The 20,092-nt window shown below is 44.2% G+C and overlaps 2 protein-coding genes across 2 annotated transcripts in view; one reads left to right on the top strand and one right to left on the bottom strand.

The window, feature by feature from the left end:
* The first annotated feature begins 723 nt into the window (after nucleotides 1-723).
* On the top strand, nucleotides 724-10,242 carry LOC118389830 (S-phase kinase-associated protein 1). The gene is made up of 6 exons (XM_035779704.2): nucleotides 724-889; nucleotides 1,668-1,764; nucleotides 1,927-2,000; nucleotides 2,988-3,131; nucleotides 4,224-4,364; nucleotides 9,588-10,242. Exons 2-6 carry the CDS (start codon nucleotides 1,668-1,670, stop codon nucleotides 9,621-9,623), a joined length of 492 nt encoding a protein of 163 aa, XP_035635597.1. The 5' UTR covers nucleotides 724-889; the 3' UTR covers nucleotides 9,624-10,242.
* Nucleotides 10,243-10,288: 46 nt separating this feature from the next.
* Nucleotides 10,289-20,092, bottom strand: part of LOC118389828 (lymphoid enhancer-binding factor 1-like) — an 81,661-nt gene continuing 71,857 nt past the window's right edge. The window contains exons 10-12 of the mRNA XM_052529607.1: nucleotides 13,997-14,045; nucleotides 13,489-13,561; nucleotides 10,289-12,241 (exon numbers count right to left, since the gene is read on the bottom strand). Of these exons, the coding sequence (XP_052385567.1) occupies nucleotides 11,956-12,241; nucleotides 13,489-13,561; nucleotides 13,997-14,045 (408 nt within the window). The 3' untranslated portion in view covers nucleotides 10,289-11,955. The remainder of the gene's footprint in view (nucleotides 12,242-13,488; nucleotides 13,562-13,996; nucleotides 14,046-20,092) is intronic.

Below are 20,092 nucleotides of genomic sequence, written 5' to 3'. Positions count from 1 at the left end.
CACAAATTATGGTGAAAGCGTGCCATCTAATGGCAGGACTCGAAGTTACAACCCGGAATGTGTGTCAAGGTAAAGATTTAAGCAAACCAGACGGCACTAATTTCTTATTTTTGTTTACATTTACGGCTAGCCTGGGGCGATCTCTCACGCTCAGACAATTTTATAAAAGAAAAAGCATGTGTTTAGTGAGTCCGCCAGATCAGAGGCAGTAGGGATGACTAGGGATGTTTTCTTGATTAAATGAAAACCTTGTACAATTTTCCTGTCATGCTACGCATTCAAAATGTAACGAGTACTTTTGGGTGTCAGGAAAAAAATACCTTATTTTCTTTAGGTATATAATGTAGAAGTTGTAAAAAAAAAATACAAATGGTGAAGTACAGATACTTTCCATCAATGCTGTAAGGTACCTACTATTAAAATAACGTTCCAAAAAAGGGTAACAGTGATTGATTAACCCCATCACTGACATGGGGTTCAAAGAATATGTTAACGTATTTTTTACTTGGCAAACAAAAGGACTGCACAAAGAGTGACACAATTACGCTGATTTGTTTCATTACGCTGGGACCATTGAGAGTAACATGCGCAGATATAATTTTATACATTTTGGACGCAAAAATGTACATAAATGTTACGTTACAGGATATTAACATATTAGCATAAAAATAGATACTGGGTGAAATTCTGTTTTAATGTAGCTAAATGGGGAAAATCACTCCTAATGTACAGGCATATCACAAGACTACTTATTTGCTTCCCCACATTTGACAAAGCGAAAGCTTAGCTGGCTGGCCATCTAATATAGGTCCACTGGCTGCCTGTGCTTCGGTCTGGCCCTGTTGACGTTTAAAAAAAAATCATCTGAATTTGCTTTAAAACGTTCATAGTAAGTAACGGCCATTTAAATATGATGTAGTTATGTCTTTGTGGAATAATGGGTGTTTTGAACGTATTATTCGTATGTCTAGCTAAATGGAAATCGGTTGAATATGATTGCTAGTAAGACGCGGGGCCTTGCTGACAACGCTGAGTTAGCTAGCCGCGTTAGCTTCGTTTCCTGGCTGTCGTTCGCAGTAACCGTTAGTTACTGTTACCAAAAAGTATTATTGTTAAATGTTATGCGTAACGCTAGCTAGCTAGCGTTGAGTCGGTCTTATTTCAGCATTGGACCGCTTCAGACTCCCTTTTTGTTGACAGTTGCCCAGACTGTAACGTTAGCTGGAATCGAGGTTAGCTCATGTAATATTCAACCTATACTAATGGATAGCTAGTAAGTTAGTGCGTGAACTGGTAGTTAGCGAATTAGCTTGCTACCGTTTGCTAGCTAAGTAACCTGTCTACCATGCCATGTAAGATTTTAAAACATGTTAAGTGTTTCGGTAACGTTAGGTACCGACTAGCGTTAGGATACTTCGCTAGTTAGCGAACGTTAACGTTAGTAGCTAACAGCATCCACGGAAATGGCCTTCTAGCTAACATTAGCTAGCCACCTTAACTAATGTCGCTAACGTCAGCTAATTGTTAGGTACTTGGTTTGTTAGCCAAGTAGGTCTCTGTGTCACCTAGCGATATAAAATGTACTTTATGGCCCCCGATATTAGTCATCACTCTGCTCGGTAACGTTCAAGTCTGAAGCTGACAACCGTTTTCCTCTTATTTTACAGATGCCAACAATTAAACTGCAAAGTTCAGATGGAGAGATCTTTGAGGTGGATGTGGAAATAGCAAAGCAGTCTGTGACAATAAAGACAATGCTGGAAGGTATGTAGCTAGCTATGCACTCTGTAGTTAGGCGTTTGTAACATGAGGTTGAACATCATTGACGTAGCATACATAGCTATCAGTAGTTCAGACGGTAAAATACATTTATCAAAACTGTCTTGCAGCATCTGTGTGCACTTGTCTAATGGTTGTCCTTGACAGATTTGGGTATGGATGATGAAGGAGATGATGATCCAGTCCCCCTCCCTAATGTGAATGCGGCTATCCTCAAGAAGGTAAGTGGAATGGACACACTGTCACAAATCCCATATTTGGTGCAATGGACTGAGGGACAGGTAAACTGTGTGGAGATGGCCATGGAGAACCTTAGTAAAAAGTGCCTGCTTCCAACCAGAGCTTGCTTTATTATCAATAATTCCATTCTCTGTTGTATTGTACATTCATTCTATCCATAGTGGTACAATTCAGTTGAACCCAAACCAGGCTTGGCTTTTCTCCAAGAAGTGCAACATTTTGGCACAATTAGAAACTGATAAAAGTTAAACTTGTAGACCGAAGGATGGTCTCAAACCTGTAACAGAGATCCTTACCTATGTGGGAGGCACTGTGAGAGTCCACGCTGATGGTAGGGATTAACACCACAGTCCAGTGTTCATGTGGCCATGGATGATTTGAAGAGTATAACATAACAAAAGCACCTCTCATAATCACGATAAACAAAATGCTGAGATTGTCTGCATCAGGTGTTTCGTCCATCCAACCAGTGCTAGTTGGATTAATACTGTGTGAAGGGTTGTAGGATTAAAGTTTACTTTACTTATTTCCTCCCTGTCAAATTGTACAATGTCTTGTGTATGCGTCTCTCCAACTGAGAGACAAGCTGCTTTGTTCAGCAACTGTATCCATGTAATTAATGGATCTAATTTTGTTTGGGGGAAATTACATTTTGTTTGGAGAAATGTGTTTGCATAGTTAGACAACTTACATGTCCTGCCTGGCTTGTGGTGAAACTTGAAGTTCAAGTAAAATGGAAAACCAATCTTGATGGCTGTCAGTTTGGCGCTTACACCTGTAGAATAGCATTTCTATCTCTGCCAGAAGCATGAAGCTCCATACAGAAACTTTCCTGTGTGCTCTGTGACCTCCTTCCTCGACTTAGGCCTTTTTAAACGGGACTGAATGGAAGAAGGACGCATGGCATGTCTGACTGTTGATTCTCTCAGTGTGCTTGGACTAGTTGTTGTTCACTTTCCTCCCTACAGGTTATCCAGTGGTGCACCCATCACAAAGATGATCCCCCTCCCCCCGAGGATGACGAGAACAAGGAGAAAAGGACGGATGACATACCCGTCTGGGACCAGGAGTTCCTCAAAGTGGACCAAGGGACCCTCTTCGAACTTATTCTAGTGTGTACATACCGCCTCCCACTCACAGGTAGCCTAGCGGTTAAGAGTGTTGGGCCAGTAACCAAGAAGTTGCTGGTTGGAATCCCCGAGCCGACAAGGTGGAAAAGTCTGCTGTTCTGCCCTTGCGCAAGGCAGTTAACCCCCAACCACAACAACTGCTCCCCGGGTGCCCGATGACGTGGATGTCGATTAAGGCAGCCCCCCACACCTCTGATTCAGAGGGGTTGGGTTAAATGCGGACGACACATTTCGGTTGAATGTATTCATTTGTGCAACTGACTAGATAACCCCTTTCCCACTCACAGAAAGAGTTTGACACCTGCCCACTTACAAGGAGGTAGTGTCTCAGATCTTGAATTTAATTTAGGCAATGGTTAGCTCGCTGAACATACTGTTGTACAGCACTAGTGAAGTGCTTTGAGTGACAAGTAGGTGCTTAATAACATGTTATAATTAGAGGGCCTATAATTACTAAAGGGTCTTACACACAGGGAGTCAATAACACCGGCGACGCCGCCCAGTTTATAAAGCATCAAACTTTGGTGGTACAAGTAGTGGCTGTTATACCTCTGGATTATCCCAAAAAAACAACCCAGAAAAAGGCATCCAGCCCCTGTAATTTGATTGGTCAATGAGGGGAGGCAAAAGTAACATTTTTGTATTTATTTTTTACCTTGAGCGTCCAATAAATTTCCTATGTGGGCGGCAGGGGAAGCCCCTACCTGTGGTAGTGTCAAGGTGCTTATCTGCCGCCGGCTTTGCATTGAAACATATGGAGGCGGCTGCGTTTTCTTTTCCTATCTATATGTAGCTCAGGAAGTCCGGTATGTGTATTACATGAAACAAGCACACTTAATGCATTGGTTATTTTGCAGGAATTGTGCAAAACATTTTTGTAGTGCTGGGGGCTCTTAGGATCTGTGACACAAGTATATCATTTGAGCAGCAGGTTTGACCCATTTCCTGAAACCTGTTCACATAGCCTAAGCTTAGGGCTGAAATAGTTCACGTGGAAGCCAGGCATGTCAAAGCATTTGCAGTTGCTTTCATTCATCCTCATTCTCCTTTAATTTGATCTTATTTTATGTTTAGGCTGCAAACTATTTAGACATCAAAGGACTGCTAGATGTCACCTGCAAGACGGTGGCCAACATGATCAAAGGAAAGACCCCAGAGGAGATCAGGAAGACGTTCAACATCAAAAATGACTTCACAGAAGAAGAGGAAGCCCAGGTAATAAGACCTTCTGTGGTTCTCAGGACTCCTCCCAAATGGCACTCTATTCTCTACCAGTGGTACCCCTTCAAACATTCAACCTCAAGCTGCGTACCCCCTCTAGCACCAGGGTCAGCACACTCTCAAATGTTGTTTTTTGCCGTCATTGTAAGCCTGCCATGCGCACACTATACGATACATTTTTTAAACATAACGAGTGTGAGTTTTTGTCACAACCCGGCTTGTGGGAAGTGACAAAATAGCTCTTATAGGACCAGGACACAAATAACAATATAATCAAAGAGTCTGTCTTAAATAATTTTCCACACAGTCTGTGCCTTGATGTTTTGATGCTAGCGAGGGACGAGAATCCGCTCTAACATAGGTACGTGGTTGCAAAGGGCATCAGTGTCTTAACAGCGCGATTAGTCAAGGCAAGACACTGAGCGCAGCCCTATCCAGAAGTCTGGCACTGGCTTCTGATTTAAATTATATTCTTTACTGAACCGCTTGTTGCGATTTCGATGGGGCTCTCTTGTTCAGATATTGGTAAGTGGACTGGAGGCAGGGCATGAAAGGGATAACGAATCCAGTTGTTTGGGTCATCCGTTTCGGGAAAGTACCCGCGTTATTGCGCATCCAGCTCACTCGGGGGCTTCGCTATATCACATTTGACATTGTTCGTAAGCTTGAGTTCATTTGCACGCAAAAAAATCATATAATTATGGAAAGACCTGTGTGTTGTCCTTGTTAATGCAGACAGAAAAGAGCTCCAACTTCTTAATGATAGCCCCAATTTTGTCCCGCACATTGAATAAAGTTGCAGAGTCCCTATAATCCTAGATTCAGATCATTCAGACGATAAAAACATCACCCTGATAGGCCAGTGGTGTGAGAAACTCATCATGCAAGCGTTCAGACTAGTAGAAATTATGATCAGTAAAAAAATGTTTTAACCTCATCTCTTAATCTCTCAATTAAAAAAGTATCAATACTTTGCTTCTTGATAACCAGCACACTTTTTCTGTATGTTGTAAAACAGACCCCACATGGTCGTTGCCCATATCATTGCATGATGCAGAAAATACACGAGAGCTTTATCAAAGTTAACCATTTTCACTGTAGTGTCTAAAACCTTTTTCAGGCTGTCAGGCATTCCCTTGGCAGCAAGAGCCTCTCGGTGGATGCTGCCGAGTACCCAAGTGGCATCTGGAGCAACTGCTTGCACGCCACTCCACTATGACTCCCGATCATGGCTTTTGCGCCATCAGTACAGATACCAACACATCTTGACCACCAAAGTCCATTTGATGTCACAAAGCTGTCTCAGTCTTAAAAAATATCCTCCTATGTTGTCCTGGTTTCCAGAAGAGGATCTCCTCCTTAATTGAACCCCCCCCATAAACGTACCGGACATACAGTTGAAGTCGGAAGTTTACATAAACCAAATACATTTAAACTCAAGTTCTTCACAATTCTTGACATTGAATCCTCGTAAAATTCCCTGTCTTAGGTCAGTTAGGATCAACACTTTATTTTAAGAATGTGAAATGTCGGAATAATAGTAGAGTGATTTTATTTTTTTAGCTTTTATTTCTTACATCACATTCCCAGTGGGTCAGAAGTTTACGTACACTCAATTAGTATTTGCTAGCATTGCCTTTAAATTGTTTAACTTGGGTCAAACATTTTGGGTAGCCTTCCACAAGCTTCCCACAATAAGTTGGGTAAATTTTGGCCCTTTCTTCTTGACGTTCCTGGTGTAAACTGGGTCAGGTTTGTAGGCCTCCTTGCTCGCACATGCTGTTTCAGTTCTGCCCACATTTTCTATAGGCTTGAGGTCAGGGCTTTGATGGCCACTACAATACCTTGACTTTGTTTTCCTTAAGCCATTTTAACACAACTTTGGAAGTATGCTTGGCGTCATTGTCAATTTGGAAGACCCATTTGCGACCAAGCTTTAACTTCCTGACATGTCTTGAGATGTTGCTTCAATAACTTTCTTACCTCATGATGCCATCTATTTTGTGAAGTGCACCAGTCCCTCCTGCAGCAAAGCACCCCCACAACATGTTGCTGCCACCCCCGTGCTTCACGGTTGGGATGGTGTTCTTCGGCTTGCAAGCATCCCCCCCTCTTCCTCCAAACATAACGATGGTCATTCTGGCCAAACAGTTCTATTTTTGTTTCATCAGACCAGAGGACATTTTTCCAAAAAGTAAGATCTTTGTCCCCATTTGCAGTTGCAAACTGTAGTCTGGCTTTTTTATGGCGGTTTTTGAGCAGTGGCTTCTTCCTTGCTGAGCGGCCTTTCAGGTTATGTTGATATTGTACCCGTTTCCTCCAGCATCTTCACAAGGTCCTTTTGCTGTTCTTCTGGTATTGATTTGCACTTTTCGCACCAAATTACTTTCTTCTCTAGGAGACAGAATGCGTCTCTTTCCTGAGCGGTATGACGGCGGCGTGGTCCCATGGTGTTTATACTTGCGTACTATTGTTTGTACAGATGAACGTGGTACCTTCATGCGTTAGGAAATCGCTCCCACGGATGAACCAGACTTGTGGAGGTCCACAATTTTTTTCCTGAGTTTTTGGCTGATTTCTTTTGATTTTCCCATGATGTCAAGCAAAGAGGCACTGAGTTTGGAGGTAGGCCTTGAAATACATCCACAGGTACACCTCCAATTGACTCAAATGATGTCAAATAGCCTATCAAAAGCTTCTAAAGACATGACATCATTTAAAGGCACAGTCAACTTAGTGTATGTAGTACACTTCTGGCCCACTGGAATTGTGATAGTGAATTATAAGTGGAATAATCTGTCTGTAAACAATTGTTCGAAAAATTACTTGTCATGCACAAAGTAGATGTCCTAAGCGACTTTCCAAAACTATAGTTTGTTAACAAGAAATTTGTGGAGTGGTTGAAAAACAAGTTTTAATGACTCCAACCTAAGTGTATGTAAACTTCTGACTTCAACTGTACAGTTGTGGCCAAAAGTTTTGAATGACACAAATATTAATTTTCACAAAGTCTGCTGCCTCAGTTTGTATGATGGAAATTTGCATATACTCCAGAATGTTATGAAGATTGATCAGATGAATTGCAATTAATTGCAAAATCCCTATTTGCCATGCAAACGAAATGAATCCCCCAAAAAACATTTCCACTGCATTTCAGCCCTGCCACAAAAAGACCAGCTGACATGTCAGTGATTCTCTCGTTAACACAGGTGTGAGTGTTGACGAGGACAAGGCTGGATATCACTCTGTCATGCTGGTTGAGTTTGAATAACAGGCCGGAAGCTTCAAAAGGAGGGTGGTGCTTGGAATCATTATTGTTCCTCTGTCAACCATGGTTACCTGCAAGGAAACATGTGCCGTCATCATTGCTTTGCACAAAAAGGACTTCACAGGCAAGGATATTGCTGCCAGTAAGATTGCACCTAAATTAACCATTTATCGGATCATCAAGAACTTCAAGGAGAACGGTTCAATTGTTGTGAAGAAGGCTTCAGGGCGCTCAAGAAAGTCCAGCAAACTTTTGGAGGATGGCCTGGTTTCAGTTCAAGAAGGGCACCAAAGAAGCCGGACCTACTGATATTCTGCAGAAGGTACAGGGATTGGACTGCTAAGGACTGGGGTAAAGTCATTTTCTCTGATGAATCCCCTTTCCGATTGTTTGGGGCATCCGGAAAAAAGCTTGTCCAGAGAAGACCAGGTGAGCGCTACCATCAGTCCTGTGTCATGCCAACAGTAAAGCATCCTGAGACCATTCATGTGTGGGGTTGCTTCTCAGTCAAGGGAGTGGGCTCACTCACAATTTTGCCTGAGAACACAGCCATGAATAAAGAATGATACAAACACATCCTCTGAGAGCAACTTCTCCCAACCATCCAGGAACAGTTTGGTGACGAACAAAGCCTTTTCCAGCACGGAGCACCTTGCCATACGGTAAAATGATAACTGAGTGGCTCGGGGAACAAAACATTGATATTTTGGGTCCATGGCTAGGATACTCCCCACACGTTAATCCCATTGAGAACTTGTGGTCAATTCTCAAGAGGCGGGTGGACAAACAAAACCCCACAAATTCTGACAAACTCCAAGCATTGATTATGCAAGAATGGGCTCCCATCAGTCAGGATGTGGCCCATAAGTTAATTGACAGCATGCCAGGGTGGATTGCAGAGGTCTTGAAAGAAGAGAAGGGTCAACACTGCAAATATTGACTCTGCATCTACTTCATGTAATTGTCAATCCTTTGACTCTTATGAAATGCTTGTAATTATACTTCAGTATTCCATAATAACATCTGACAAAAATATCTATAGACACTGAAGCAGCAGACTTTGTGAAAATTAATATTTGTGTCATTCTCAAAACTTTTGTCCACGACTGTATACCAGGAGCTGTGCCAGGCCCGCCACGTCTATTGACACATCCAGCTGTAACGCATATAATTCACTGGCTTGTACGCAAAGTAGTTATTGTTTCAAAACATCTCCTGCCATGTCACTGATGAGTCGTGAAACAGTGTTGTTTGATGAAGAAATTGTCTGTATAGTTTTTTGAGGCCTTTTCCTCCAGCATTGTTCCAGCCATATCTGCGGTAGCAGGAATAATGAAGTCCTCCACAATAGTATGGGGCTTGCCTCTCTTAGACACTTGGTAGCTCACTATATAAGACGTTTCTAGCCCTTTCTAATGAATGGTATCTGTTGCTTTTATACATGTCTTACAACTCGGAAGTCGTCTTTATCCTCACTCAACTCCCGTGGCTTCACTTTTTAAATGGTATGCTTTGTTTCTGAATGTCTGCGCAAGAGTGGAGGTTTCCAGTGAGAGAGTAACAGTTAATGTGATTGGATGTTAATTATTTGTTATTTCACTGAACACTAGATGGTTTAATTTTATTTTTGGCAGTGAAACGAGGCTCCTCAGGCGAGAACCATATGCATAGCCCTGTTGGAAAATATAAATGTACTGTTTGAAAATGTGAAGTATTCATTTAAAAATATATATAATTTGCGTACCCCAGTTTGGGAATACCTTCTCTATACTATTCTAGTCTATACAGTGCCTTACTTTTGATTTGACCAGCGCCTGTAGTGCACTATATAAAAGGAATAGGGTGCCATTTGGGTCATAACCTCAGTCCTGAACACAGAGCTCTTGTGATATTATGCATATGACTTGATGTGACACTCTGTGTTGCCTTTCCATTGTCTCCCCCCTCAGGTACGCAAGGAGAACCAGTGGTGTGAAGAGAAATAGAGGAGGAGTCTTCCAACACTAACACACTGAAAGGATTGTTCTAGTAATTGGTTGCACTGCGTTGTTCATACTTGTTAATATTACATTTAGTCTATTAGAGTGACAGACCTCCCCCGTGTACTCATCGCATGACCATTTCCATTGCTTGTATGGTGTGAAATAATAAAATTAGCTATTTCATGTTTTTACACATTTTACTTCACTTTATATTCACGAGTCTGGGTTCTGGGTTTTCGTTCCAATTTCTAGAGTAGCTGCACCGCTCTCTCCGTTTTCAATTGCTATAGTATTTTTTTTTAATGAACATGTTTACATCTTCTTTTTGTTGAGTCAACTGAAATGATGGCTCAATACTGAATTTTATAATCGCAGCCTCTTCTGTGCCGTAGTTTTAACGTCATCTTAGGGAGACGGGCGTTAATAGGACATTAGAAGTGGGGGTAAATGTGTGAAATGTCCCGTGGACTGGAAATACTTGTTGAAGTGTCTGTGCCGTCTTTCACACAACTTATGGTATTTGGATTGGAATCTTTAATCAGTTCTGCTCTGAAAATGACATTTAGGATTACTATTCAATTCCAGGAGTAAGTAAATGAATTAAAAGAATGTCTGTCTGCTGTTTTGATTGCTTGTTCATTTGATGTGAAATAGTAAGGAGACTGATCCAGATTTTCAAAATACTTTAATACACAAAACAAAAATGAGTATTACATCGAGAGCAGAAGTTGTTCAATGTGTTAAAAACAAATACAAAAGGTGGACTGTTTAGTACACAACTTTTTCCTATGTGCAGTTCTTTATATGAGCTGTGTGGCATCTTATGGACTATCAGCCTATAGTATCTCCAATGGAAGCAGTTTAATGCTTGCAAGCAGTAAATGAACCATTGTTTTTTTCACATGTATTTTTGGTACACTAAGGTGGAACATGCACACACTGAAAATGACATCTGTGGTAACTTCAATGAAAGGCAAAGCTAATGCAAAACTCATCCACAAAATGTGTTTTCTCTGAGAAGGAAAATGTAAAAAAAAACATGTATTGCTTCAGAAATGGTTGAGAGACTAAACAGAACTTTTAAAAACCCTTTACATAACATAAAATGTTATTTATAGAGGGAATTCAACATTTATAAAACTTTACAACACAATGAAATATGGTACCCATTTGGTGTTTAGTTTACAGAATAGAACGTTCATTCAGTGTGAGGCAGGCCAGAGACTGCTGAATGTATTGTCCACCTTGATTAAATCTATCTGGCGTTGTCTACATCCATACATTAGTCCCGCGATATCTGACACCACTGGATCGATTTTTACAGAACCTGGGTGAATGATGCGTCTTGCCATAGAGATCTGGCATTTACAAAATGACAGATTGGCCCAAGGGGGCCACTATAGTAATCAACTAAATTTCCAAACTTTAAACAAGCATATGTCCTGTCCCGTTTGAGCCACTCATTACTTTTTAACATTTTATTTTTTACATATATGCATCTCCTTAAGAGCAACACATTTCCCATTAGAACCTATAAGCTCGGTCCATTACATACAGCGAAGGATAATTATTACTTAAAAAAAAAAAAATAATACACAGAAAATACGTTCTAATTGTCACTACCTGGGGGTGGGACACTGAATCATTCGTGGGGATGACATGTTTACTGTTGCCTTGTTTTTTAGTTATATAACTGCATCCATATGAACAAACACCAAGAATGTTGTAATTCTGTGTGAGAAACCTACATCAAAATAATGTATCTCAAGAATTTAACTGACAAGCAGGAAGTGCCTAAAACAAATGAATATAACATAGAGATGATTCTCTCCAAGGGGAGACAACATGTTTACTCAGCGAAAAAAATATATAATTTCTACCTTATAGTTTCAACCTTATACCACATTGTTAATCAATATAAATACTATATGTTGGAAAAGGTTCCTTTGACACATCTGAATGTAAGTCTTATGAAAAGGAGGAGCACAGTACTCTGTAAAAATCTTTGGAAAAGGAATCAATTTGACTTGAGGCAGTTTGAATAGAAGCAGTCATCCCTGTACATACAGTACTGCCTTCAGTACAGCAATGTGAAAATGACATGAGCACTTAATAAATCAGTCATGTGTCAGTCAGTCATATTGATGTGAATGTCATCCTTGATCCTCTCCCTGACTCGTTGGCTCCCTTGTTGTTTGGGGATATTTGTGGTGAAGGTCTGTCTCCAGTGTGTTGCTTCCCACTCCAGGTCTGGTCCTGATTGAGTTGGGTTGTGTCTGTGTGTTGGAATGGTGGGAGGCAGTGTGAGAGGGGACAGGGCAGGTGAGGCTGCTGGCTAGTGAGACTTGGGCAGGGTACAGTCATGATGATGATGGATATTGTCGTGCTGTTGGGATGATTCTATTAAAGCTTTGAAAGACAGTTCTGTGGTCGTGGATTTTGAGAGGATAAGGGGTGTGTGTTTGCTGGGCAGGAGGTGCAGGGGGTTGTGCAAGGGGGAAGCAGGCTGAGGGGGGATGCCGTCAACGGGGGAGAGGGGCGAGTCTATAGCGCTTCCATCGGAAGAAGTGGGGCTGGTGCACCATCCTCCTTGAAGGTATCGAATGCACTTCTTTTTCCTCCTAGGAACAGTCAAGAGAGTTATCTGTGAATAAAGCGTGGATGCAAAGTGTCACCAGAATGAACTTTTTACTGTTTTCAACATGATTGAATTGAGTTTTCGGTCAAGTCGAGAGATATTTAACTGCAAATCCATTGAATACCATTGAATATGTATAGATCATTCAATGCCATTTCCTTGATATTTGTGGTTGTTGTAATGAACATTAAATGTTGTGTTCTAAGCTTAATTGTTAACAAACAGCAGCTGTTTGCCTCTTCTTCAACCAAATGCAAACCAAAGTAGCACACCTTATCTCATGATCATTACCAGAATATAACGTGAGTCACTTGGTGCCACCGCAAGTAAAGGCGCGAGGACATATTTAGAGAGAGAGAGGGAAGGAGGAAGAGAGGGAGAGCGATTCTAAATGTCAGAGTTCACCATCAAAAGCTGCACTGCCTGACCACATGAATGGAGAAAGTTGAGGGCTGATGAGCATGAGAAATGCTATCAAAGTGCAGAGCAGCAGTGCATGTGCAAGAGATTGCGTTCATCTGCGGTGATCAGGATTCTCACTAACCACATTCGCCTCCCTTTGTTCTCTCGCAACACACACACAGTGGTAAGGAGATTTCCATGATGTGACAGCGTGGTGGGGAAGACACTGGCATGATGGAGTTGAGGGGAGTGGTGGCACAGTTGGTAGAGCATGGTGCTTGTAACGCCAGGGTAGTGGGTTCGATTCCCGGGACCACCCATACGTAGAATGTATGCACACATGACTGTAAGTCACTTTGGATAAAAGCATCTGCTAAATGGCATATATTATTATTATTATTATGAGTGGCAGGCTTTCTTCACACCTCTACACTGATGTTAACAGATTGAGTTGGTAAAAAAGGTGCTGATGATGAGCATGACCCATCCTCCATCCACTGCTTTGTCATTTCCACCGATAGCATAACCAAGAAATGGCTGTTTTAAGCAGAGAGCACCTCTGTGTGAAACCTCTTTCTCCCCTCAGACATACAGGACCCCTCCCACTTTCCTTTGATCAGCATCACCCACCAATCCCTGAGGAGACACCCCATCACCAGCCAGTAAAGCAGCTTTAGCCCCCCCCTGCTGGGGTTCTCTACCTGTAGGGGGCAATGTGGGTCACAAAATAGGTTAGTGAGACGAGTGCATGCAGAGCGGAGCACAGCAGTAGGCTGAGGCGCGCTCACAGAGGAGGGAGAGAGAGGTAGCAGACCAAGAGGTACACACCTGCAGGGACCGCACCAGTCCGTTTGTTGGTTGAGGCCGAAGCGAGCTCTGCATTTCTTAGGAGAGCCAGGGTCTGAGCACAAGGCAGCATGCGCACACAAAATAAGTTATGAAAGAGAAGGAGATGAAGAAAGAGAGAGAGGGTGATGGAGAGAGAGATCAGATCAAGAGGTCAGGGCAGAAGTTGAAGCATTGACAGAGATGGTAAATCAGAACGCCATCAAATCAAACTGTTAGTGCCCAATTACTGAGTAGGAGCCAGAACAGAGTAGATGGAGCAGGACTCCATTCAGGACACAGACCATTAGAGAGGAGAGGAAAAGCTTTCACACCCTGTTAGTTAGAGCAGCAGTGACCCAGTCAGAGTACAAACCAATAATAGACGTGGGTACGGCTAGGGGACCAGGAAAGTTGTTTCAAGCGATTGAATAAGGGTTGAATAGAATATCGTATTGAAGCTCAGGGTTGGTCCAGGAGTTTGGCAGAGAAGAGAGAGAGAGGACATTACCTGCTGAGGAGTCCTGCTGCTTCTCTCTTTTTCTTCTCTTCTTCTTGCCCTGTTGGAACACACAACCAGACACACAGAGAGTCAGTAGGGGAAACACAACCAGACACACACAGAGTCAGTAGGGGAAACACAACCAGACACACAGAGAGTCAGTAGGGGAAACACAACCAGACACACAGAGTCAGTAGGGGAAACACAACCAGACACACACAGAGTCAGTAGGGGAAACACAACCAGACACACAGAGAGTCTGTAGGGGAAACACAACCAGACACACAGAGAGTCAGTAGGGGAAACACAACCAGACACACAGAGAGTCAGTAGGGGAAACACAACCAGACACACAGAGAGTCAGTAGGGGAAACACAACCAGACACACAGAGAGTCAGTAGGGGAAACACAACCAGACACACACAGAGTCAGTAGGGGAAACACAACCAGACACACACAGAGTCAGTAGGGGAAACACAACCAGACACACACAGAGTCAGTAGGAGGAACACAACCAGACACACACAGAGTCAGTAGGGGAAACACAACCAGACACACAGAGAGTCTGTAGGGGAAACACAACCAGACACACAGATAGTCAGTAGGGGAAACACAACCAGACACACAGAGAGTCTGTAGGGGAAACACAACCAGACACACAGAGAGTCAGTAGGGGAAACACAACCAGACACACAGAGAGTCTGTAGGGGAAACACAACCAGACACACAGAGAGTCTGTAGGGGAAACACAACCAGACACACAGAGAGTCAGTAGGGGAAACACAACCAGACACACAGAGAGTCTGTAGGGGGAACACAACCAGACACACAGAGAGTCAGTAGGGGAAACACAACCAGACACACAGAGAGTCAGTAGGGGAAACACAACCAGACACACAGAGAGTCAGTAGGGGAAACACAACCAGACACACAGAGAGTCAGTAGGGGAAACACAACCAGACACACAGAGAGTCTGTAGGGGAAACACAACCAGACACACAGAGAGTCAGTAGGGGAGACACAACCAGACACACAGAGAGTCTGTAGGGGACACACAACCAGACACACAGAGAGTCTGTAGGGGAAACACAACCAGACACACAGAGAGTCAGTAGGGGAAACACAACCAGACACACAGAGAGTCTGTAGGGGGAACACAACCAGACACACAGAGAGTCAGTAGGGGAAACACAACCAGACACACAGAGAGTCAGTAGGGGAAACACAACCAGACACACAGAGAGTCAGTAGGGGAAACACAACCAGACACACAGAGAGTCTGTAGGGGGAACACAACCAGACACACAGAGAGTCAGTAGGGGAAACACAACCAGACACACAGAGAGTCTGTAGGGGAAACACAACCAGACACACAGAGAGTCTGTAGAGGGAAACACAACCAGACACACAGAGAGTCAGTAGGGGAAACACAACCAGACACACAGAGAGTCTGTAGAGGGAAACACAACCAGACACACAGAGAGTCTGTAGGGGAAACACAACCAGACACACAGAGAGTCTGTAGGGGAAACACAACCAGACACACACAGAGTCTGTAGAGGAAACACAACCAGACACACACATAGTCAGTAGGGGAAACACAACCAGACACACACAGAGTCAGTAGGGGAAACACAACCAGACACACACAGAGAGTCTGTAGGGGAAACACAACCAGACACACACAGAGTCAGTAGGGGAAACACAACCAGACACACACAGAGAGTCTGTAGGGGAAACACAACCAGACACACAGAGAGTCAGTAGGGGAAACACAACCAGACACACAGAGAGTCAGTAGGGGAAACACAACCAGACACACAGAGAGTCTGTAGAGGGAAACACAACCAGACACACAGAGAGTATGTAGGGGAAACACAACCAGACACACAGAGAGTATGTAGGGGAAACACAACCAGACACACAGAGAGTCTGTAGAGGGAAACACAACCAGACACACAGAGAGTCTGTAGGGGAAACACAACCAGACACACAGAGAGTCTGTAGGGGAAACACAACCAGACACACAGAGAGTCAGTAGGGGGAACACAACCAGACACACAGAGAGTCTGTAGGGGAAACACAACCAGACACACACAGAGTCAGTAGGGGAAACACAACCAGACACACAGAGAGTCTGTAGGGGGAACACAACCAGACACACAGAGAGTCTGTAGGGGAAACACAACCAGACACACACACAGAGTCAGTAGGGGGAACACAACCAGACACACAGAGTCTGTAGAGGGAAACACAACCAGACACACAGAGAGTCTGTAGGGGAAACACAACCAGACACACACAGAGTCAGTAGGGGAAACACAACCAGACACACAGAGAGTCAGTAGGGGAAACACAACCAGACACACAGAGAGTCAGTAGGGGAAACACAACCAGACACACAGAGAGTCAGTAGGGGAAACACAACCAGACACACAGAGAGTCTGTAGGGGAAACACAACCAGACACACAGAGAGTCAGTAGGGGAAACACAACCAGACACACAGAGAGTCAGTAGGGGAAACACAACCAGACACACAGAGAGTCTGTAGGGGAAACACAACCAGACACACAGAGAGTCAGTAGGGGAAACACAACCAGACACACAGAGAGTCTGTAGGGGAAACACAACCAGACACACAGAGAGTCAGTAGGGGAAACACAACCAGACACACAGAGAGTCAGTAGGGGAAACACGTTTCTATGTTATCTGTACGTGATATCTCTATGAAGACATGGGAGAACCATGTTATGAAGTTCACCATGTTCATGAGCCTCGTGTAGCAGAGACGCCCAATTCACAAGTCATGGACTGGGGTCTGAGGACAGTTGATGATCATTCAGGCCACAAATGACTATATTTAAGTGTAAATATCCACAGTAATGGATTCTCCTGCCACCACCATACTAGAGGTCGACCTCTACACCATGCTGTTTTAAAGTCCATGGGCTATACAGTGGGACCTTAATGGCAGCACAGACACGGTCGGGGTTGTATTGCTGAAGAGAGTTATTCAGTCTGGAGTGGCATATTGTGGAGAGGATGTGGGAACAGCTCTTTGATGCCTACGTAGAGACTTGTCTACCCTCGCTGCTCCCTGAAGCAGAGTGTGTGTGGTTATGACCTATGGGAGAAAACCCCACGACTGTGTGGGTGGCCTTCCTTTTCCTGTTTTGCTAACAGATCACATGACTACCCTTGTTTTCTGGCTTGTGTTTGGGAACGGTAGACTATAGCAGGGGGTAGACTATAGCAGGGGGTAGACTATAGCAGGGGGTAGACTAGAGCAGGGGGTAGACTAGAGCAGGGGGTAGACTATAGCAGGGGACTATAGCAGGGGGTAGACTATAGCAGGGGTAGACTATAGCAGGGGGACTAGAGCAGGGGGTAGACTAGAGCAGGGGGTAGACTATAGCAGGGGGTAGACTATAGCAGGGGGTAGACTAGAGCAGGGGGTAGACTAGAGCAGGGGTTAGCCTATAGCAGGGGTAGACTATAGCAGGGGGTAGACTAGAGCAGGGGGTAGACTAGAGCAGGTGGTAGACTATAGCAGGGGGTAGACTATAGCAGGGGCCTAGGGGTAGACTATAGCAGGGGGTAGACTAGAGCAGGGGGTAGACTAGAGCAGGGGGTAGACTATAGCAGGGGGTAGACTATAGCAGGGGGTAGACTATAGCAGGGGGTAGACTATAGCAGGGGGTAGACTAGAGCAGGGGGTAGACTTGAGCAGGGGGTAGACTAGAGCAGGGGGTAGACTAGAGCAGGGGTTAGCCTATAGCAGGGGGTAGACTATAGCAGGGGGTAGACTAGAGCAGGGGGTAGACTAGAGCAGGTGGTAGACTAGAGCAGGGGGTAGACGAGAGCAGGGGGTAGACTATAGCAGGGGGTAGACTATAGCAGGGGGTAGACTATAGCAGGGGGTAGACTATAGCAGGGGGTAGACTATAGCAAGGGGTAGACTATAGCAGGGGGTAGACTAGAGCAGGGGGTAGACTATAGCAGGGGGTAGACTATAGCAGGGGGTAGACTATAGCAGGGGGTAGACGAGAGCAGGGGGTAGACTATAGCAGGGGGTAGCCTATAGCAGGGGGTAGCCTATAGCAAGGGGTAGCCTATAGCAGGGGGTAGCCTATAGCAGGGGGTAGCCTATAGCAGGGGGTAGCCTATAGCAGGGGGTAGCCTATAGCAAGGGGTAGCCTATAGCAAGGGGTAGCCTATAGCAGGGGGTAGCCTATAGCAAGGGGTAGCCTATAGCAGGGGGTAGGCTATAGCAAGGGGTAGCCTATAGCAGGGGGTAGCCTATAGCAGGGGGTAGCCTATAGCACGGGGTAGCCTATAGCAAGGGGTAGCCTATAGCAAGGGGTAGCCTATAGCAGGGGGTAGGCTATAGCAAGGGGTAGCCTATAGCAGGGGGTAGCCTATAGCAAGGGGTAGCCTATAGCAGGGGGTAGGCTATAGCAAGGGGTAGCCTATAGCAGGGGGTAGCCTATAGCAGGGGGTAGCCTATAGCACGGGGTAGCCTATAGCAGGGGGTAGCCTATAGCAGGGGGTAGACTAGAGCTGCAATTAGTTTTAATGTGTTTTGGGACAGCATTTTCTCAGACTATTTTTTGCATCTTTGGTGAAATCAGAAGATAGATACACAGAAATAGACAAAGTGTTAAAGAGTAAAATGTATGTTCACATAAAAAAAACTTCATCCATAGTACATTGCGTCATATTAATCTGATTTATACTAAATCAGATGCAGTCGTAAAAGCTTCATGCACAACCTCATTGACAATGCCACCACTACCAGCCCGTAACCCTCTTCACCCTAACCAGCTAATCTCACAACTATCCACAGCCAAGAGAGAGAGAGAGAGAAATGAGAGAGCCAAGTCCCTGTCGTGTGTTATGATACAGAAGCCCAAACTCTATCAAGCCAAGGAAAGGAAATAGGATGTGTAAAAGATCTCCAGGAAGGAAAGAAAGTGACCGTTCTCCCTTTGAGACTCATCCTGTGTGTTTTCATATGGGGTGAGAGAAGACTGGCAATTCTAGTCCAGAAAAACCACCTCCCATAGAAATACATGCAGATACATAGCTTCCATAACATTAGCCACCTCCCCTCTGTGCCGGCCCTAAGGGAGGATATAGCCTAACAGTGGTCCCCCAAAGCCCAGAATCCTCTCCAGCCCAGCTCCCAGCTGTCCTCTCTCTCTCAACAGTCCGAGCCTCACTGCCTGAGGAGAGCAAGCCAAAGCCACCCTGCTGTTAGTAGAGCGGGTAAGGGGGGTAAAATGTGTGCCCTACCCAATCAGCTTTACTCTTTTCCCCCGCGCACCCTCTAAGGCCTGCATCCTGGAAGAGTTCAACAGCAACTTCACAATTGAGCATAGCACAGAAGAGTAGTTAAGCAGCAACAAACATTACATAGAGACGTTAACATGTCTCTACTACACATCATATTTATCTGAACAGTATTTAAAGAAATTCTCTCAACTACTTATTAACTCATTTTACAAGCAAGCCCACTACTAATTACACATTTCATAGTCAGTGCACTGTTACAACAGAAAAAGGTGCCCTCCATGCATAGAACTACCAGTGAAATGAAAACCTATTCAAATAATACAGAGATGAGGGGAGCGGGAGGTTTGCAGCTGACTGTAATGCTATGTTTAATAAAAGCAAAACTCATCGTGCGTCACTAACAGCGAAGCACTCAACAGCCAATTAAATCACCTCCCTGAACAGCCATTAATGACCAACTAATGTCTAGTACCATCTATCTCATTCTCAAACCCCACTAAAGGAATGGCATGCCAAGAGGTTATAACACTGTTCATAACACTACAGTCATAGACTAGTCCAACATTTCCCAAACTCTGTCCTCAGGACCCCAAGGGGTGCACGTTGTGGTTTTTAACCTAAAACTACACAGCTGATTCAAATGATCAAAGCTGGATGATTAGCTGATTATTTTGGATCAGCTGTGTAGTTCTAGGGCCAAAACCACAACGTGCACCCCTTGGGGCGGTCCCCAGGAGCGAGTGTGTCAAACCCTGGACTCGTCTCTCTAACATGATCTGCACTGATACATTACATACAATGTGCCAAAT

Source organism: Oncorhynchus keta, chromosome 11 (genome assembly GCF_023373465.1).
Source record: "Oncorhynchus keta strain PuntledgeMale-10-30-2019 chromosome 11, Oket_V2, whole genome shotgun sequence".
NCBI lineage: Eukaryota > Metazoa > Chordata > Actinopteri > Salmoniformes > Salmonidae > Oncorhynchus > Oncorhynchus keta.
Note: the sequence above shows the minus strand (reverse complement) of the source record. Positions and strands in the feature narration are given on the sequence as shown.